The sequence below is a fragment of the Alligator mississippiensis genome, chromosome 11, assembly GCF_030867095.1.
Source record: "Alligator mississippiensis isolate rAllMis1 chromosome 11, rAllMis1, whole genome shotgun sequence".
In the NCBI taxonomy this organism is placed as follows: Eukaryota; Metazoa; Chordata; order Crocodylia; family Alligatoridae; genus Alligator; species Alligator mississippiensis.
In genome coordinates this window covers 68,743,546-68,765,494 of record NC_081834.1, presented here as the reverse complement: position 1 = coordinate 68,765,494, position 21,949 = coordinate 68,743,546, and the positions used below count along the sequence as shown (strand labels likewise).

The 21,949-nt window shown below is 49.2% G+C and overlaps 1 protein-coding gene across 1 annotated transcript; it reads left to right on the top strand.

Moving 5' to 3' along the window:
* The first annotated feature begins 16,189 nt into the window (after positions 1-16,189).
* LOC109283057 (uncharacterized) lies at positions 16,190-19,654 on the top strand. Its single transcript, XM_019487058.2, has 2 exons — positions 16,190-18,095; positions 19,420-19,654. The coding sequence occupies exons 1-2, from the start codon at positions 17,587-17,589 to the stop codon at positions 19,607-19,609; spliced, it is 699 nt and encodes a 232-aa protein (XP_019342603.1). The 5' UTR covers positions 16,190-17,586; the 3' UTR covers positions 19,610-19,654.
* Positions 19,655-21,949: the final 2,295 nt, after the last annotated feature.

Sequence of the window (21,949 nt, the reverse complement as noted above, 5' to 3'; positions counted from 1 at the left end):
GTTTATGAGTCCCCAGGTATTTTTTTTTTTTCCTTACTACCATTGGCCATAATAGAGAGAGGAGAGAGGAATTTCATATGATAGGTTGCATCTTGACCTTAGCTATATGAAAGTGGCTCATTAATAAAAAATAAAAAACAAAAACAAAAAACACGGATTCTCTAAAGTTACACCAGGGTCTTGTGACCTTTTGAATACAATCTGGTGTCCATCTTAAATTAACAGTGAGGCCAAAAGATCAGAGCAAGGAAAGATTTGTATGAAGAAGTAAACTGGATTACTGTATCAGTTTGTAGTCTTGTTCTCCCTTTCTCTTCCCCTCAACATGTTGGCTGTGGTTAGACTTCACGTGCTGATGGTTAGCAGAATGAATTACAGTCTCTGTCCAGAACCCCATCCAAACTTGTCTCAATCGCACTTCTATGGCTCTGGTTTGCAAGATCAACACACTTTTATGCCTGTGGTCCTCATGTTTCCTTCCCTTGAATGCACCTTCTCTTATTGCCTTGCCATATCCTGCTTGCTATCCACACATTAGATCTGCCACATTGGGGAACGAGAGTGGAGTAGGAACCAGATTGTCCCTTTTGTAAAATACTGATGTTTCAACATTTTTCTTCATTGTGCCCGCCTCCGTTCGATTAGGCACTCCCATGCAGCCTTAGTCCGGACTATGGACCGTGCCTGTCCTGGGCTCACGGGTGGACCCCACAGGTTACTCCTGCTTATGTCAGGAGATCCCCTTAACTCACCTGCCATGACTTGCAATGTTATTTCAGTGGAGGGGTTCCCCTTCGGGGCAGCCTCCAGGGTCATCGTGCCTCCCGGCGGGCACTCTCAGGGCTCTGACCTCCCCTACACCCCAGTCACTCGCCACCTTGGGTTGCGATCTTCGCGCCTCTTTGGCATTCTCAGCTCTCCCCAAACCCTGCCCATGGCTAGCCAGCTATGTGCCTGAGTCTTTGGGCCTTGGTGTACGGTCCTTGAAGTCCTCGGACCTGGTCCCTCCAATCCGACTCCCTACTGCCCTATACTGATCACCCTGTGATGTGACGTGCCAATCCCACCACTGTGACAACTGATGCCCCCAAGCTACTGGGCCAGGAGCCCCCAAAATGTGCCTCTGGTCTATGGGCCGCGTGGATTCCCTTTGGCCTGGGTTCCACAGCCCCAGCGGCTCACCGCACTCGGGTATTGAGTCCTCGCTTTTTCCTAGGGCTGCAGTGGGCCATGTAGGTCACCTGTCCAGTCCCTCTTTGGGTCTTCGGCCGCCCTCCGGTGTGGCCTGACGAGGCCCCATTGGTCACTCACCCAGTTACCTCCTCTCCTAAGCTTTAATGCTGGTTCCTTCTTTGCTCTCAGTGCCGGCATGCCCCCAACGTTTCTATCTCTCCACGTCTGCTACCGGTCTCTCTGCCGGTGCTGCTGCTGGGTCTACCACGGGTGCTGTCGCTGTGGCCTCCACTGGCTCCTTCGCAGGTGTGACTCCTGGCTTTGCTGCCACCTCTACTGACGGTGTCACCGCTGACTCCACCAGCTCTGCTGCCAGCCTCGCTGCCGGCTTCTCTGCTAAAGTTCCTGCCAGTGTTCCTGCCTGCTCCGTTGTTGGCGTCATTACTGACTCTGTTGGCTGTCCTGTCGGAGCCTCTCCAGACTCCGCCCCTGACTCTCCATGCTGCCAGGTGCGGCGGCTGAGGCCCTCTGGGTGAGGGCTCTCCCCTCAAGCCTCTGCTCATCAACTGCCCCACCGCATCATTGGAGTCGCTTTTTAGCTCTGCAGGGCGGCGTCTCCTATCCACACTGCTCGGCCACAGCTGAATATATGTGCAGCTAATCATTTGCAATGGCGGTCTTGCCGTGCATGTGTCTTCGGGCTCTATGGGAGGTAAATGGGGCTCTCCTTTGGCCTGGGGCCCTCCTGAAACCCCAGCTCCCCTGGGAAATTCCAAAATATAGAAGAAAAAAAATCAAAACTTGTACTGCAGTGGAAAAGTGAAACATTCAGCTCTACAAGGATCACTCTTAATTTATGTTTTTTAACCAGATTCTGTCAAAACGGACACATCCCCATGCAAAATTTCACTCTCAGTTCATTGACATTTTCCAACAGAAAAATGTCCCAATGCAACTTTTCTGACCAGCCTTATCAAAGCCCCATCTGTAACTTAGTTTCCCACATTGGCTTTGCCTGAGTATCATTTTCCCGCATTTGGACTCCATTGCCTCTGCGGTGCTGTGGATTTCTGCAGATTAGATCATAGAATCATAGAAGTAGGGTCGGAAGGGACCTTGTAGATCTACAAGTCTGATCCCCTGCCTGGGCAGGAGGGAAACTGGGCCAAATGACTATAGCCAGGAAGGCATCAAGCCACTTCTTAAAGACCCCCAGGGCAGGAGCCAGCACCACTTCTCTTGGAAGTTGGTTCCAGATCCTAGTCGTCCTAACTGTGAAGTAGTTCTTACGGATGTCTAATCTAAACCTACTTTCCAACAACTTGTGGCCGTTATTCCTTGTTATCCCGAGGGGCACTAGGGGAAACAAGGTTTCCCCCAAACCCTTCTGGTCCCCCCAGTGAGTTTATAGATGGTAACAAAGTCCCCCCTCAGCCTTCTCTTGAGAAGGCTGAACAGGTTTAGGTCCCGTAGCCTCTCATCGTAGGGTCTGCCCTGCTGTTCCCAGATCATGCGGGTGGCCCTCCTCTGGACCTTCTCAATGTTGTCCACATCCCTCCTGAAGTGGGGTGCCCAGAACTGGGCGAAGTACTCCAGCTGTGGACCGACAAGTATCGTGTAGATGTGGAGGATCACTTCCTTGGCCCTACTTGAGATGCACCTGTGGATGCGCGATAGGGTCCGGTTAGCCCTGCTGACCATGACCTCGCATTGTCGGCCCGTGTTCATCTTGGAGTCAATGATGACTCCAATATTTGGGGTGAGGTGGGCAAGCTAGTAGGGAGGGAAAGACTGCCCAGCATATCTTGCAGGGGCCCCACGTTTCCTGGCACCTGCTTCATCCTCTCTATATATTTGAAAAAGGACTTTTTATTATCTTTGATCTTGGATGCTAGTACTAGCTCTATGACTGCCTTAGCTTTCCTAACAGCCCCCCTACAGGCCCAAACAGTGGAGGTATAATCTTCTTTGAAGATAGCCCCCCCCACCCCTTCCACTGGGTGTACACTGCCTTTTTGGCAACCAGGCATTCCCAGACATCCTTGGTGAGCCAGAGAGGCTTTTGGGCACTCTTGCCCCCCTTGCTTCTTGTTGGTATCGTCACCCCTTGGGCCCTGAGTATTGTGTTCTTAAGGAACGACCACTCATCTTGGGCACTGAGTTCCCCTGCCCTCGAGAATCCCAGCGCCTCTCCCACCAGTCTCCTCAACTCATTGAAGTTGGCCCTCTTGAAGTCTAGGGCTACCACCTTGCTGAAGGCCCTTGACACCCTGTGCTGGATGATGAATTCCAGCAAGCAATAATTGCTATCACCCAGGTGGTCCAGGACCTGGAGCCCCCTTACCAGACCATCGCCTGTGGCCAGGACCAGGTCCAACAGGGCATTTCCTCTGGTGGGACTGTGCACCTCCTGGGTTAAGTGGAGGTCCTGTATCTTGGCCAGGAACCTCCTGGAACAGTCCAACCTGGTTGACTGCTCCTCCCAGCAGATGTCTGGGTAATTTAGATCACCCATGACAACTACAGGCCTTGCCTTAAGTGCCTCTGCAAGCTGGTCCAAAAATTCCTGGTCCAGCTCCTCCCCTTGTTTGGGGGGTCTGTAGTAGACCCCCACCGTTAAATCCCTCTCCCCATGACCCACCTATATCTTGACCCAGAGCACTTCAGCTTGCCCCTCCTCCGACCCCATTTTGCTGGCAGAGGATGTGTATTGCTCTTTGACATAGAGCACCACACTCCCTCCCTTCCTTCCTTCTCTATCCTCCTGTAGAGCCTATAGCCCCTATTGCTAACTGCCCAGTCATGGGATGAATCCCACCATGTTTCTGTAATCCCTACTATGTCTGGGTTTGAACTGGCTATTCTGAGGGTGAGTTCCTCCTGTTTGTTCCCCATACTCTGAGCATTGGTATACAGGCATTTAAGGCCTTGCATAGCTGTGCGTGCCACCCCCCGATTAGGAAGAATATCTGGACCCCTGTGTCTTACCTGGGCACTCCTTGCATGTGTCACCTGTCTTGCTCAGGTGATATCTCCATGTCTTCCTGCGGCTCCCTCCCCCAGCGAGGCTAGTTTAAAGCTCACCGTACGAGATCAGCCAAGCTAGAAGAGAAGACATGCTTGCCTTTAGGAAAGAGGTGAAGCCCATCCCGCCCCAGCAAGTCCCCCACCCGAAAGCATGGGTCATTATCTAGGAACCCAAGGCCCGCCTTGTGGCACCAACTCCATAAGCATCAGTTGAACTCGCCAATGCAGGCCTTGTGTCATGTCGATAAAGCTCATACCTTCACGATAGTGTTTTTATAAATTGCCTGCAACCAGTGAGACAAGTAGCTGTACCCAAGACAGTGCTTTTCTCTGATCAAAAAGCAATGTGTAAACAAGCAATTTAAGAGATGCTTTCAGACTGTTTTATGTGCTGCTGTGGGGGTGGCAGCCAGGAAATGGCTGGTATTTTTCTTAGCAAGGACCTGAAGAGGTAAAAGGGAATCAGATCCTGAGCTGGTGTAAACTGGAGCAATTTTGATTTCAGTCAAACAAATCCAACTTACGCTAGCTGAGGTCTTACCCACACAGACTCATCGTGAATCCCAGTTTGGACTGTGCATCACTGTAGTCCTGGTTAAATGGAAGTGAATAATTGCAGGCTCCTGTTTTTAGTGGACAATTAACCTTTGAATGGGCGGAGCCTGGCGGGGCAAGAAGTGGGATTTGGCTGCTGGATAAGAAGCTCAAATCATACCTCACTTTGTTCTTCTGAGTGGGCTTGCTCTGGGGGGGAGCGGGAGGACTTATGAATTGGTTGCCTGTGAATACAGGGGACTGCACTCAATGGGCCACTTTTATTCTTACATTGTGGACTGGCTGAAGAAAGAAAGTGAAATGGGTGGATTTAACCTTTGCCTTAATGTGTGGATGGGCTAGGACCTATCGTGCGGATTTAAATATCCTACCCCAAACTCGGACCATCCAGATCCAGGTTCAAACTTAAGGTTAATGACCTTTAACCAGTGAGCCTCAGCTACACGTCCTCTCACTTTGGGGGGCAGGAGGGGATGGATCCAAGTGGAAACCATATGGCTTGGGGCCCCTAGCCATTTCAATCCCAGTAATGTCAGTGATGCAGTAATGGATGTGGCTTTATAACAGTGTTTCTCAACCAGTGGGACACAAAGGTCAGGTAGGTGGGACGTTACGATTATAGCAATAAAGCTTATTCTCTACAAAATCATTGCAGTTTTTAACGTCTGTAAAAAAGAAGTCCATTAATGGTTAATATAATACTAAAACGCATATAAATATAAAAATACGCTTTAGAAAAAATGGGGTTTTGTTTTTATCATGGTGGGACCAGGGTTTTTTGACAAAATGGTTGATGGGATGTAAGGTGCAACCGGTTGAGAACTGCTGCTTGATAGGAAGTGCAGGTTAGGATTTTTTCAGTGTAAAGATTTTCATGAAGAGCTGATTGTATGTTAAAACGACAGTGTTTCTTCAGGAAGGACTCCTTGTCAAGTTTTGTATGATTATTATTTTAACTAGAGAAAATTGAAATGGTCAAGCACGATAGGTTGCCTCTTTTTAAGAAGAATGATGATGTTTCACTTCAAACTTTAGACTGATTATGGTTTTTAAAAACAGGATGAGTCACCTTGATTCAAGCCAGCCTGTAGCGGGTGCTTAATTCTGGCTTATATCACATCAGGAGGAGATCGAGGAGGAGCAGGGCTTTAGACTCAGCTTTCACTAGAGGGAGAGGCATGTGTTCCTTCTTGTGAAACAAGGCTGGTTGCTGAAAAGAGGCAGAAATTTGGAGTTTACATTCAGGCCAGCTGTCCTGTGTAGTGGTGCCTGACTTGATGTCCACATGCAAAGGTGCCAGATCACAGGACATCTTAAATAGTCCTTTCTATGAGTGCTGGAAGAGGGCTCAGACCTTGCTTTTCAGAATATTTTGAGCACTTTCTCCGCTCTGGAAAAGCAGGCCTCTCACAGGTTTCTCAGACTGGGTATCCTCAAACCAGTAGATACTTAAAAAAATTCCTTTGGTTTATAAAGATCTTTTGCATCCTGCCCCTACTTGTGTTTGCATCCCTGCTGTTGGTAGAGATTGGAACAAATTTCAGCTGCAATGAAGGGCCTGTCGAATCCAAACAGTTTTTGCATCTGTTCCTTCCTCTGTTAATAGCATCAGGCTGGAGAGGTAAAATAAAAAGGAGGAAAAACCTTCCATTTGTATCAAAGTAATGTGTCTTGTTCCTTTTGCACCTTGTGCTGCTGTATAATGCAACCCTCCTCGCGTGGTGCTCAGAAGTGGCTCCCGAGACCTGGATGGCAAGCACAACCTTTCTTGCAGAAAGCAAGCTGAAATTTAAAACGGCACTTGAACTTTTGAGCAGAATTATTTTTCTTCTGAATGTATCTTATGTCTGTCTCCCTGCTTCCCGCCTCCCACTCCAAACTATTTTTTTTTTTTTTAAAGGCATAACTTCTAAAACCTTGCAGTTGATCAGGAACATGCAAAACCCCTTGCAGTGGGTTCTTGCAAGGAGCTGGATGCTTACAAAGTCTCCTGCAGTTATGTGGAGCTGGTACTTGGACTTCTTTGCTGCTTTAGGATAAGCCAGACACCCCCAGCATCCCAGCATGCTGTCTGGGCTGGACAGAGCTCTCTGCTTCACAGCAGAGCTGGCCCCTCTCTCTGCTTTCCAGCCAGAGCAGGGACCTGGCCTAGCAGAGACGCCAGCCAGCATGGCCCTGTTAAGGCAAAGTGGGCAGGGAGGGGGCTAATTCTTCCCTCCTTCTCCTCTTCCCCCACCTCAGCCAGGGTCAGGCTGTCTGCTGGGGAGCAGAGGGAAGGGGGCTGGGGACTCTTCCTCCTCTTCCCCTTGCCCCCTGCCATTGGAAGGCTGGGATGGTGGTGGGGGAGGCTCCATGCGATGCTGCCCGGCCCCAGAGTGGGGGTGGGGGACAGGGGGATGCTCTGCTCCATGCTGGGGGAAACTCTTTCCCCTTCTCCTCCTCCTCCCAGAAGGGCAGCGGGAGTGCAGAGCTCAGCTGGGCAGGGTGTGGGTTTGTGGGTTGTGAGGGAGGTTGTAGGGACCCCCACACCCTCCCCCCTGGTGTGCAGCCCCAGCTGCCTGGCAGCAGCAGCAGGTGGGGAGGTGAGAACGCTTGCGCATGGCACCAGCCAGTGCTGTGCTGGGGGAGGGAGTGGAGCCTGCCTTATGTGCGTGGCTCTGCTCCCTGAGCCTCAGCCTGCAGCTCCAGCCCCACACAGGAGCCAGCTGCTTGCCCTGCTCCTTGCTGTGCAGGTCCCGCAGTCTGCTGGGAGTGGAGGGAGCCCTGGGCCCTGCTTCCCCTCTGTGAGTGTGGAGCTGCAGGCACAGCGCAGAGCCACAGGGATAGAGGAAGCCGGGCAGGCTGCATGGGGCTGCGCTTCTTGCCCCCAGCACAGTGCTGGCTGCCCCTGTCGTGGCTCTGCACTGTGCCTGCAGCTCCACACAGAGCTTTCCTCTGGGGCCAGGCAGCCCTGCATGCCCAGATTGCTCCAGGCTATAAGGGAGCTGCAAAGGTGGGTCTGCCAGGGCCTGGCCATAAGCCCCTCCCGCCCCTCAGCTCAGCTCAGAAAGGGAGGGCAGCTCTAGCACCCCATGGTGTCTGGCTTGACCCACCGCAAGCATGTGCCAAATATCTATCCACTTGCAAACCGGTTCACACTCTGCAGGTTAGTGTAACCTGTAAAGACTGAATCAATTCAGGCTCTGGCTTTTTGCATGTCTGTCCCTAGCCCTGAAAATCTACCTCTCATGTGCTCCAAACTGATACAAACACTTTCTGCCGTCTGAATATTAACTGGAGGTGCATGCCCCTTGGCTGTGTTAAGATCCACCTCAGCTTGGATCAGAATGAAAAGAATAAGGAATAAACAGACCAGTAAATTGATTGACTTGGACTTGTCACTATTTTATAGAGTCACACTGGCTACCTAGCAGGAAAAGGTACAGCAAGTTGAACTGAAATTCATACTGGAATAAGACATGCTTACCATCAAGATAAAAAAAAAAAAAAAAAAAAAAAAAAAAAAGGATTACAGAAAGGCTAGAAAGCAGAGAAGAAGTAACTTGTCTAGTATAATATAGTACCCCAGATTTTCTGAGACTCAGCCCAGTGACTTACCCACTATCCTCTCAACATGTGAGCTTTCTGCAAAGGTAAAGATTCATTTGGAGCATCTTGGCTGCAGTTAAATCACCGAAGCATTGGTTCTAGGTGAGAATGGACTTCCAACCAGTCCCTCGCCGGTTAGGGGTTTGGGCTTGGTTGTCAGCAGTTTTTCCAGTCCACAGGGCAAGATGAGACTTTCCTGCGCATTTATATTATGTTCGTTGGTTGCATGTCAGAAAGTGGAGCTGGCTCTGGGGCTGAACTGCTGCTGTTTAGTTTGAACCGTGACTATTCAACTTTGTTACGCTTTGATCCAAACCAGAAGGAGCAAAGGGATGAGATGTATTCCATTCCTCCTGAGGCATCAATGGGCATGAAGGTCAGCCTGCTCTGGCTGGCAGTCAGGTGTTTCTTTTCTGCTCTGAAATTTGGCTTTTGGAATTTGAATCTGTTCCCTGACCTTCACCCCACTGAAGTGCTGTACTTCTCTAGGGTCACTGGTGTCAAGGTAACACTATCAGTGATTTGGGGATTGCTGCCTTGCACAAAAACCTAGGAGGGGGTGAGGAGGAGGAAGAGGAGGAGCACAAAGAGGTGTCAGGGTCATGACCACGATTCCTTTTCCATATTTCTAAATAGGGGTGGGGTCTTGATGAGATGCTTTCTAACATCTGCTCTTCAGCATCCCAGCATAGTTCTGAGACCACAGGCCGGCTGGCTGCCCTGCCCCTGGAAAAAGGTGATCAGTGGAAGAAAGAAGCCCCTCTCAAGATTAAGTCTCTCACCATTTTGTCAAAACAGAAAAGGTTAGAAATTGTATTTCTATTAGTACTGTTTTCTTGACAGGCTACCACATTATTTTACTGCAGTCTATCAGGAAAGCACTATGCAAGTGCTTCAGACTCTGGTTATGATCAAAGGTATTTTTTGTTTCAGAGTAAAATATCAATAATGATTACACTCACATGGTCATATCCTTTTGATTTAAAAAAAAAAATAAAAGTTTCCTTTTAGAATTAAACCTCCCCTCTCATTGTAATAAATAGCAACAATTTTATTACTTGGATCCACCACTAGATGGTGAGAGGATGGCTCCTGTCATTTTTGAGATTTTGAGCCCCCTTCATCAGCACCGTGGCCACTTCCAGGACCACCATGGCTGCTTCCCGGTCAACACCATTAGCCATGGGGGACCCCCCCCACCAGTTGGCAAAATTGGCCGTAAGGGGACCCCTACCCTCCCAGTAGCTGACTGGTAACTGGGGGGGGCATGTGCCACCCCAACTAAGGCAGTCCCAGTCACCCATGCCTGCAGGGTTCTGACCTGGCAGCTCCCAAACAGCCTACCAGCTGAGCCTGGCCATTCCCTTTCCCTCTTCTCCTGGGGACACTTGTGTCTGGAAGCTGCACAGGTCCATGCCTGGTGAGGAGATTAGCTCCTGATGGTGCTATACATGCTCTTCCTTGTCCTGATGTTGGCTCCCAAAGCAGTCTCACTTCCCATTCCAGTGCAGGGGTAGGCAGCGGGGGCTGTACCTCTGCCCCCATCTCTCTCAAAGCTGGATTTGGATCCTCCTCTCCAGTCCTAGGACTCTCCTGTGCAGCTGTTACACTACTCTGCAGTAGCATCTCAGCACAATATGGCAAAATAGTGTTGCATGGTAAAAAAGTATGAGCCTGCTAAACTGCACCTGGCCACATGTATACACGTGCACCTGCGTCAGGAACAAATCTGATCCCAGTGGGAACAGTTGAGTGCAGGGCTGTTCCTGCCCATCTGCCCTGTTTTGCCACCCTGCAGCAGCCAGGGTGAGCTCCAGGCTTCTCTGTTGGCAGCCCTGGGCTGGCAGGGGGCACAGGGGTCAGGCCTGAGTTTTGAGAAAGGCGGGAACTGTCCTGAAGTGAGGGACACCTCCCAGCTGCATAGATCTTGGGATCCCAGGCCCTGTGAAGCCCTTGTCTTCTGAGCAGATCTGAAAGCAGCAGAAGCTCACAAATCCCTGCTGCAGGGAAATACCAAAATCAGCCTTCCCTTGAATCGGACTGGGAATGGCTGGGGGCTGCACACGCTGTACTTATTGCCCTTTAAATTGACCACTGCTGCAGTGGGGAGAGCAGGAACCAGGCTCAGACCCACCAGCCAGTTATGGGACCTCATTCAGCCGGACCAGCCATGACCGCTCTGCCACCCACCTACCCTCCAAGGGTCTGGCCCTTGATCCTCTTTGTTACATGTGATCCTTGTTTCCCACATTGGCATGCTGATGATGTCTTTAACAAACTTTACAGGAAAGTCCTGTTCCCGCTTCCCCCTCGTGTCTCCCCTCTCCCCAGTCCTGGCAGTGCTTACTCTCCCCCTCCCCAACTCCACACACACTTGGGCACAAGGCATCACCCCAAGCCAGCACCACTGATCTGGACTGAGATCCTGATCTCTTCACAGGAGCCATGGACAGGTCTCCCACCCCACCCCCTGTCCTCTGTGGCCCCCCACTGCCTAGGATGACTGGGAGCAAACTTCTAATCTAATGCCATCTACTCTAATTCTGCACCCAGGAACAAGAAACTCCAGCAAGAACTGTGCTGGAGTTCATTCAGCTGTGCTAGTTGCATGAATAGATGCACCCAGAGAGCAGCGTTCTTATATTAGGGCCAAAGATATCCTTGGAGGAAGCAATACTCTTCCTTCCAGTCCTAGGATCTTACGAATATTTTGAAACAGGCAAGTGAGTTTGAGACCTTAAATCTCATTTAAAGTAAGCACCTAACTTTCTTTAGGGAATCTTTTAAAAACCACAACTTGTTTGAGCAGTGGTGAACAGATATCTATGGCTTTGATTTTTTTTTTTTTTCCTGGTGATGTGGCAACCTTCCCTTACTATCATCAAAACATAGTAATGTGTTTTCTGATCAGTAGCAAAGTTGATCAGGAAATTTCCCTTAAAATGCTTTTTTTGGAAAGTGCTGTGTTAGTATCACTGGACAAGTTCACAAAACCTTAGTTCATGTATATGTGAAGGGCTGGAACTTGAGTTGACATGAGTATTAGGACTTCTAGTTCCCATCTGTCTGTCTACCCTCTAAAAGGAAAAAAGGAAAAAAAAAAAGAGATTATGTAATAAGGCACACAGGAATCCTTCTGTCTCTGTGTCCATTTACTTGCAGTTGATGGTTTTAATCCACAATATAAATTCATGATGCTATTACAATGATAATTATAATAAACTCATAGGGTTAGAAGGGGCCTCAAGTATCCTGTGGTCCACCCCCCTGCACAAATGCAAGATGGTTACTCCTAAATCATCTGTGAGCAATGACTATCCTCTTTTTGAAAACCTGAAATGAAGGAAACTCCACAACGACCCTGGGCAGTCTGTTCCACGTCCACACTGGTCTAGAAACAAGGGTGCTTTTCCCTCTGAAATGTAATCTAAATACACTTTGCTGTCTTCTGAAGATTGATGTCCTTCCCTATTCAACAAGGGAGAACAATTGTTCACCCTTTTCTTTACAGCAGTTTTTCAGGTATTTCAAGACTGCTGTGATCTGCCTCTTAATTACCTTTTCTGCAAGCTAAATAGTTCTCTCAATCTCTTTTTAACATGGCTTGCCTTCCAACCATTTATCATTTTTGTCACCTATCGCTGAACTTTTCTAACTTCTTCCTATTCCTTCTTAAAATGTGAACCCCAGAAATTCACACAGTAGTTTAGGTGAAAACTAATTAGCACCAAGTAGAGTGGTACTATCACCTCCCATGTTTTACATCTAATACTCCTGTTGTTGCAGCCCAAAGAGCATTAATGTTTCGGTAGCTACATCAAATTGCTGGTTCATGTTGAGTTTGTGATCCACCAGACCCCGTAGATGCTTTTCAAGAATCATACTACCCAGCCATTTATAACTCAATTTGAACCTGTGTTTTTGTTATTCTCCCCTATGTGCAGTAACTTGCATTTATTTCCTTGGACTTCTTGTTCTTTCTTCCTCTGCTTCCCAGTCTATCCACATACATCTGAATTCTACTCCTATCCTCCAAAGTGTCTGCAGTTCATCCCACCTTCTAGTATCTGGATATTTTCTATATCCAAATAATGGATTACACCATCTGGTAAACAAAAGTCTTCAGTTCCTCATCTTGCAATTCAAGGCATTTCTTTTAGGTGGCACAGTCAGTAAAATTCATGCAGGAAACATTACTTCCCCGCTTCAACAGTTTTAACACAAAATGACTCAAGCCAGGTGTCATTGTATGTACAAAGCTACAGAATTAACCAACCACCTTCATTTTTTGTAAATAGGTTGTAGACTATAGTATGAAGACAATAATTTCATCAATTAATTATAAAAGAAACTTAAGTAAAGCAAAGTCATGAAACAAAGATGGGCATATTGGTTTTGGAAAGGATCATCCCATGTCTTCCACTTTTTTTGTCACTTGGGATGCCTATAGACATGCAGCAAGGCATGTGGGAACAGACTTGAGTCTGCCAGGGCTTCAAAAATACCATGCTCCAGCAGACTCCAGCATCATATGTATCCTTGTCCCTACACTGAAAAATGGTGGCCGGGGTGCTTTAACTAAAGCTCTTTCAATGAGCTGTAGTTAAAGCACCCCCACTGCCATTTTTCATCATGGGACACTAATTATAACTCCCATAGCACCACGTGCATCAGAATGGCTCTTGAAGCCATTCTACACATGTGCTTCATGGGGCAGGGGGGCTAGTGCTTGAGTTAAACACTCATGGTTTTGTCTCACACACTACTGGACATCTTGCACACACTACACGGATTTGGCAGAGCTGGCCAGGCTAGCCTCCACCTTGCGCAGGACGGGGTTGTCCTGTCCTGGTCTCTCCAGCCTCGGGCACTGGGCACTATCAGGGATTGGGATACGGGATATGCTGGACTAGATGATGAAGGGGCTGCTACGGGCAAGGGATGAGTCCAGCTGGGTGGGGCAAACCATGAGCTCACAGTCATGAGTAGGTAGGAGATCAGCCATTGGGCCAGAGGGGCAGTGACCTCATAGAGGGCTGACATCAGCCTGCACAACCAGTTCCAGAGCCCCAGGCCAGAGGTTCAGTCCTGAACACACCTTTGTGGTGGCACTTCTCCCTGGCTGAAGCTGATACAGGTGAGGGAGAATCTGATTCCTATTTCTAGTTGCAGGGCCACACGTCTTATCTGCCCATCCCTCCTGCCCCACAGGTGCCACCCCAGAAGCTCTCGGGTTTGGGCCAAGTGGTGCAGTTGGGCCCCTGTCTCTTTTTGGTCCCCAACCCTTCCTCAGGGTTAATGAGCTCAGGACTGTAGAAACAAAGCCACAGTACAATTTACATATATATGTGTAGATATCATATATACCTTAACAAAGCAAGCGGTAAATGGCTAGAGTCAATAGTAGCCTATGGGTCTGCTGGCAATTCTATCTAGATGGTCACAGAGAAGTTGATGACTGCAGCCCCAATCTAACAAGATGCATGTGCCTTATTTCAAGCATGTCTGTGATCCCGGGGAGCTCAACAGGACTGCTCCATGCTTGCTTCTTAGCATGGTGCGTCAATGTTTGCAGGATCAGGGTCCAACGCAGAGCCGACTGGGCCCTGGTGGTTTTTAAATTTGATGAGCAGAGTGCTACAATGCTCCAAGGTCCTGATCTCCCGGTATTGTCTCCACTGTTGCATCTGTCTTTTCACTGTCTTTCCAGTAAAATGGTTATGTACCTCAGGCAAAACTCTGGCAACACCAAAGTCACTGTCCAAACTCTCATTTAATTCAGTAAGGCCAAGCTTCTACCCTTACTCACACCCAGAATTGGGCTTTTATAGCAGAGCCTGCGACACAAATTCCCAGACCTGCAAGCAGTTTACACTCAACAGTTCGGACTGTCCTAGACTTTACTGCTTTTCATGTCAGGTAAACAGCAGCCTAGATTTGTGGCAATTGCTAATAAAGGCACAAACAAGAAAAGATCCTCCTCCCAGGTCAGAAGTCAGGGCATGGGGAGATGTCAGAACTGGAAGATGACCTGCACCTGCCATGACATGTATTGTTGTGCAGGACTCGCCCACCCAAAAGGCATCGTTCTCCACAATCTTCCATGCTCTTTTCAGAAACAAATGAGCAGCATATAATGCTACAAGATGTGCGGTGTTGGGATGGGTTGTGTGACAGATACCTTTTACTTAACACCACGGGAAACAACGGCGTGACCAAACTACCAAAGGCACTACAGCCCAGTGGCCACAGAATAGTATATAGTGGAACTGGGTCAAAGCTGCTAAATGAAAAATGGGGGCAAAACTATATTTCTCCTTCACTGGAGCGAGGGTGCTCATTAACATAAGCCTGCACCGTCCTTGAAAAACATAAAAGCTGCACAGCAGACAGTGTTTAGATGCCTCATTGCGAGGAAGAGCAGGGGGCGGCACTGCCCAGGCAGAGCACAGCCTTTGAGTTTTGGTAGGAGATGGATTAAACATCTGCAAATTAATTGATACTTTTTCCATAAGGAGAAGCGAGCTAGCTGATAAGTGCTTTCTTGGAGGAGGGGGTGTAGGTGAAAATTAAGTCATCCCTTGGCTCCTGTGGGGGAACCCTGGCCCCGCTGAAATCAGTGACAAAACTCCTGGCTGGCCTTCAAGATGGTCAGCGTTTTCTTCCATGGTCTTCACGTTGGCCTTTCAGAAAGAAGCTCGGAGAGAAGCAATGCTGACCCTAGTTGGTCCTTCACTGATCTTTTGTGAACTGGCTCTTTCTTTATTTCCTATATTTATTCTGTTAGATTTATATCCCACACAGACCCCAGCGCTCTTTGCTGCATGGGCAGGGGGTCGGACTCAGTGATTGGGTGAGGTCCCTTCCTACCCAAGCATCTATGAATTGAGGTCATTTTTCATGGGGAGCTATTATTATTTATCCTAAAAGTTTGAATTGCACCCAGGAGAACGCTTTTGTCCTGTGCAGAAGGGAGAATGAAGGAATTAATTATCACTTTATTGCCCTTTCTCATTTGTTCCTGCTACAGAAAAACAAGACCAAAGAAATGGCCGATGCAGTTACAAATATAATGACATGGTTTGTGGATGAGGTAACAGATATCCTCTATCCAGCCATAATGGAATATGGAGAGAGAAAAATAACTGAGAGAGATAGGAGAGACAAGGAGGCCAGTGCCAAAAAGTGTGTCTGCACAGGCAGAAAGATAACACCCGGCAGCTCACCAGGATGTGGGAAGAAAGGGAGTAGAGGAAAATTAACCTCAATTTTTTTCTCAACACGCACCTGGCCTGTCTCCAACTCTTGGCACAGAGGTCTGGGAAGACAATCTTCCTAATCCTGAACCGGCAGCAGTACCTCCTCGTCCGGCTAATCATCTCTCCCGTTTGCGCAGGGAGAGTGTGTGCAGCGCTGCTCAGCTTGAGCATCCCAGGCAGACTTTCCAAGCTGAGCGATTTCCCCATGGCCAAAGGTACTTTCAATACAAACTGACACAAAAAGATGGCCAATTAGAAACCCATCTCATTAGGGAAGATATTTCTTCTGATGTTGCACAAGATCGCCCTAAAACAGGCATGCTTAGAAAGTTATTCTCACCGATCAATGCCCAGGAACAAGCACTCAGTTCGGGGGAACAGGTCCAAAGGGAAGGGCAAATGTCATGACAGGTGCAGGTCCCCGAGCTTGCAAACCCCCACTCAGGGGGCATCAGAAAGGTGTGTTACCGTGCAGGAGCTCTGGGGCTCAAACCTTCTCCATCCCCCCAGGAGGTACTCATCATGCCAAGGGCAGTCTGGTCCAGCACGACTCTACCCCAGCTCGGCAAACAGCTTCTGAGAAAGCCCTGCTTGTCATCGTGCAGGAAAATATTCCCTGAAGAGGAAGCACCACTGCCAAGATACACCATTAAGCCTCAGCCCTGGCACTCACCTGCCGGTATCTGTGCCGACGCCTTGTTCCACAAAACATAAGATGACCTCATGAACAAACGTGTCCCTTCCCAAAACTTCCTTGCTCAGGACAGCGCGATCCGTGGAAGCGATCCTTCACGTTTCAGTACAGAGCTGGTCGATTCGGTGTTAAGTAAGCTGTCCAGATGTCAGCAACAGCCCGGCAGCCTTAGGAGGATCAGGGTCTCTTCCCTGACATAGATACCTTGACGGCCCAAATTATTCACTCCAGTTTGTCTGACCTTCGGCATGAAAGTGCTCCTAAAGTCACAGCTGTTGAAAACAGGAAAAGCAACAGGAGTGTGTCAGCAGAGGGGTTAAGTGTTTTGCGAAGGAGAGAAATTACTGATCACCAACAATTAGCAAAAGCACCCCCTCCAGCTCGGTACAAACCTCTAGAGCCTGGGAAAATGGATGAGAATTTTTTGAGGATGCTACCAAAACCACCTCCCAATGCCAAATTCCCACACCATCTACTCCGGAGGTCTGGCTCAGATATTTGGAAGATATAATCAGCAGTCTTTTCTCTGATATTCTCCCTGCCGTTGCCAGCACATCTTCCCCGAAAGAAAAGAAAACGGAGCTTGCAGGATTTGACTTGCTTCCCCTGAAGGTAATCAGACAAGTGATGGCAAAAATCTCTGAAGATGATGACTCTTGTAGCCAGCACACTGACCATCCACATGCCAGAGAGGATGCTGTGATTCAAACCACTGCTGATTCGGTTTACAACAAGCTTTTAGCACAGTTTCAGTCTCAAGTCAGCATGCAGAACTGCTTAAGAAATGGGTGCCTGGTTCTTTCTGAAGCTCTTTGTGACTTGGTCTTCCAAGAGGTTTCTGGGAGTCCACTGCAGAGCTCTCTTTCTGGGGAATCACCACTTCGCCACCGTGCCGAAGCAGACAATATTGTTGGAGATACACCCAGAGATGTTTCTGAGCCTCTGGAGAACCCAAACACCGTACCATCAGACCTGAGTAAAATAGTTCCTCTTATCATCAAAAAGCTAGCAGGAAACCTGTCCATATTTTCATCCCTCTTTCCCATTGCAGAGATGGATGCAGAAAAGACTTCGTTGCTGAAGGATGCAACTGCTGGCAGAAACTCACAGCACCAGAGACGTTTATCAAGGGCTGAAGTGAGCACACTTGCTGAGAACCTGAACCAGGCTATGGAAGAAGGCCTGCCCAGACATCAAATCAGCCTTGTGCCGGCTACAGAGGAAGAGCCACCGTGATGTCCAGAGCAGGAAGAAGCACTTATTCCTGGAGGTCTAAAGTACTACCTGATTATGCCACAACAATCTGGATCTGAGCAAGACCTGTACAAGGACGTAACAGGTTTTGATGCACATCTTCCACAAGACGTGGTTACCGTCATAATTGAGGAACTCTCCAATCACCCCCTTCTACGGGTGGTGAGCGACCAACTGAGTCAAAGCACAACAGGCCCAGACAGGCTTGCCGACGAGGCTCTTTCCCATGAGTCTATTAGTGCAGAGTCTAAGTCATGGCGCGATGAAGAGGCAATCCCGGGAACAAGTGCAGACAAGACCTCAACAGGGACAGAGGAGTTAGCCACGCTGAGAGCTCTTCTGCCCAAGGTGGACCTCCTCGCACAACTGGCAGCTCACTACACTGAGGATGAGGAAGGAGAAGAGAGGGTGGAAGATGACCTTGAATCAGAGCAGCAGTGGGAGGAGGAAAAAGAGCTGCAGCAGATCGAGGAGACCACTCCAGTCAAATCCTCTGTGCATTTGTGGAGCCCGTTGGGTTCATTCATGGACACTGAACCATCAAGGTAACTTTTTCTGGCAGTGCAGCGAGAGTTGGAGCTGTGGTGGAGGGGGATCATCTGGGGTCTCTGGACAGAGCGGTCCCTGCGTTAGACTGGGTTTGGTATGACAGTGCGCAGGGCTCTGCCCCGCTTTCTGCTTGCTTGTAACCAGAGTGTTTCACTGCTGCAACACAGTGGGACCAGACGGTGTCAGGGACTCTGCACTTCCTACACGGCTCATTTACTCTGCCACCATCTGTGCGCTTCCTCCCCATGCCCAGATCATGCTCCACAGCCACAGCTGGTGGGAGGACGTGTTCAGCAGAGGGGCATTAGAGCAAGGGCATCTCTCCCAGCTACTTCAGCTATACATCCAGACTCCACTGGGAGAAAATCCTCTGTGAGGCTGGGGGCCTGGTCTTGGCCCCTCCAGTATTTTCACCGGCTGCTTCCAACTATTTAGTTTGAAGAAGTGAATGTTTCCTGCTGCAGGAGGGGAGACCTTCCTGGGTGCATCTGTCCCAGCACACATGGGCATCCCTAGCAGCGCTGTCCCTAGGGCAGCACTGGGCTGACAGGCAGGCCACACCTGGGGTTTCTCCACTTCTGACTGCGATACAGCTAGGACAGGGAGCAAGCCTGAGGGCGGTCTGCCCCTGCTTACCAGAAGGGTGTTAACTGGCATGCCACCCTGCCCAGGAAGCAGCAGACATGGGTCTGAAGCCCTGCTGACCCAGAAACAGCTTGAACCTGCTTCGACTTTTCCCAGCACCATGCTCTAACCACTAGGTCATAATTCAGGCTTTGCTTAGAGCTCTCCCCATCTCTCCTCTCCAAGCTTGCTCCTTTGGCAGCCAAACAGGGAGGTAAGTGGGGATATGAGATGGTCCAAGGTTTTATCCTGGTTCCCAATGCAAAGAAGAAACCCAGGTGTTATGTAGTCGTTTCAGCCACCAAATGTGAAGCTAAGTTCAAAGGGCGATCCTATTCCACCACTGAGAATTACAGTCCCAAACCGCATTAGGGGGAAGCAGTGCGGTTTCACAGGTGAACAGTACATTGGACTGGGCCTACGAGACCTGTGAGATGAAGTGTGTCACCCAAGGCCACCCAGCAGAGCAGTGGCAGAGTCCCAGGCAGCTTTCCAGCCTGTACGTCCCCAGCCATGTAGTATTTCAGCAGGACAGTGCCCTCGCCTCCTGTTTCTAAAGCACGTCTTTGTGCTGAGCACGTTGTCAGTGTGGAGAACAAGAAACAAAGATGAAAAATACTATTGAAATGCTAATGTTACGGCCCTTTACTCCTGCTTGTCTCTAAATCCAAATGACTCTTTCCTTTCGTTTTTTAGTGTGGCTGTTGGAGGACTATCAGCATCACTGGAAGCACAGACATCACTTGAATGTATGCAATTTGCATTTTTGTTTAGGATTTCATTTATTTCCCTTAATGTCTCTACAATTGTCTATCACTTCTTTCATTCCTTTCAGCTCAGTGATCATTTGGCTGGTGAAAGACCGTCTCCAAATACAGTAGTCTAGAGGATAGTTATGCTACCCATGTGGGGGGATTTGTCCAGAACAGACTTTTTCTGGCAAAGGGAGTCGTGTTTGAAAGGGAAGCTCGTCACACCTTCCCCACGGTTTTCCTTCTGTCTGGCAGTTCCCTGCACAAACATCCCCAGACTAAGGGTCTGTTCCCTTAGTGCTGCTCACAGCAATGCCAAGTGCCACACTTCATTGCTCAGGTGCCACATCCAAGAATTAATTGTGGGGGTCGAGCAATATTTCCTGACCCCGGCGTTGCAAGCCCCGCCACCCTGGAGACACATAGAAAGGTGCAGAGAGGAGCTAGCGGAGCTCTTCTGGTAGGGAACAGAGGTTGGGCAGCAAAGGCAGCGGTAGAGCTCCCAAGCATTTTCAGGAGGGGCTAGCGAGCGCAGCAGGAGTAAGCAAGAGAAATCCTGAGGAGCGCAGATCAAACAAGACCTGGCCTGACTTTTCTTTTTTCCCCTCTTTCCATGGAACAGTTCAAGACACCATCTGAAGATGCTGGACCTGCCGTACCAGATGATATGGGGGTCGACACAGGTATGCATGGGAAAGCCACACTGCCTAAATCAGGTGATGCGCTCAAGGTCATGCAGGAAGTCTGTAGCGAGGCCAGGGAGCGACTTGAGGCCTCCTGAATCTGCATTCATTGACTTCCCAGAGACCATCATTTCTGCCCTACCTCCCATCTCCCATGCAGCACTGCAGGAAAGAGATAGTTAGCACCTGACCTTCACCATGAAAGTCTGCAGAGCTTGGATCCAGTCACGCTGGTGATCAGTGCCCCATCCTAACACACACCTTCCTAGCACACACGGCTTGTTCACTCTGCTTGAAGACTCTTTTGTGGCTAAGCACCAGGGCTGAGTGATTACTGGAGTCGGTTGGAAATCCCAAGGTATTTCCCCATCCAAAATCAAATCCTTTCCGCAGGAGAGGCTTTTTTCTTGAGGAAGGGCATTGGACTAAATGACCTTTGCAGACACCCTTGCTTTAGTCTTCTATATTAAGTGACTGCTCTCTTTTCTCCACAGCAGCTGGTGCCAGCGGGCCAAAAAAACAGTCTTCCTTGTTTAACAGCATACCAAATGCTCTGGCCAGAGTCCGCTTGCTCCTGTCATGTTGCCTACCGCACCCCAGGAAATTTCGGAAAATTGCACCCAAGATTATTCCGCAATGTTAAATTTGTTTTAGGAAAAATATAGAGTTAGAAAAACTGGGGTCTGGTGGAAGCTGTTTATTGTAGTTTGAGAGTGTTTGCAACTTTATTCTTGTGTAGTCAGGAATCTCCTTTCGGGATGCATTATTCTGGAGTTAAGGTGCGCTCCCAAGCGGGTGGCTGTGCCACCGGAGGGGAGTTGGAGACAGAGGTCAGGAGCCAGCCCAACCAGCGGGTCTTGCCACAAAGAGCCAGAGTACTCCTTGAGACAACGTGGAGGTGCCGCCTAGCAAGGGTGGGGGATTAAAGCCAGCAGATAATGCCATTTGGAGAGGGCCTCCTTCTCCAACTGCAATCACTGGGTCATCAGAAGACCCATGAAATCAGAGGTGCTGACCAGTCCTTGTGAGCACCACTACAGGGAGCAGTTGTCTGAGTCTTTAGCTATGGTGCCGGGGGTGGAGCTCAAGCTCTCTAAGCAGAAAAGCAGTGTGGCACAGCTGCCTGCAGGGAGCAAACACCCAGGACTGTGGACCTGCTGGTGTCCCTGACCCCTGCCTCTTCTTGGGAGCTCAGGGCCACCAGGAGCCACCTATGAGCTCCTGCACAGTAGCATCATGGTTAGTGCCCCCCACGCTATGTTGCCATAGCTCATTGCTACTGCGACAGAGCTTTTCATGCAGACGTGCCCAGGGAGTGGCTGCTGAAAGGCACGGTGACCAGTGCATGACCAGGGATTTTTTCCCCACTATTTCTCTCTTATCTCCAGCCTCCAGCATTTAAGATCCAGGTAATTTGAATTCAGAGGCTGTGCCCCGAACTTCTGTGTCTGCCACTTGGTCACTTGGGGCACCTATAGACATGCCTCCAGCCTGCTCTGATGTATTGTCATTACCAGAAACCCCAGTTTTCCATTTTGATGAAAGGACGAAGTTGACCCTGGATGTTATCTTTAACCAGAGACAAACATGCATTTCTTGTTTTACAAGAGCACCCCATGGATTTTGCCTGCAGGCTGGCCACGAGCATGGACATGCATGTGGCCCCAGGCAGCCTGCAGACTAGCTGCAACAGGTAAGGGCGGGAGGGAAAAAGAGGGGGACTGAGGCCACTATAAGGAGGGATCTGGGTAGGGCTGGGGTTCCTGCCCCACTGGGTAGGGATTGGGGCTT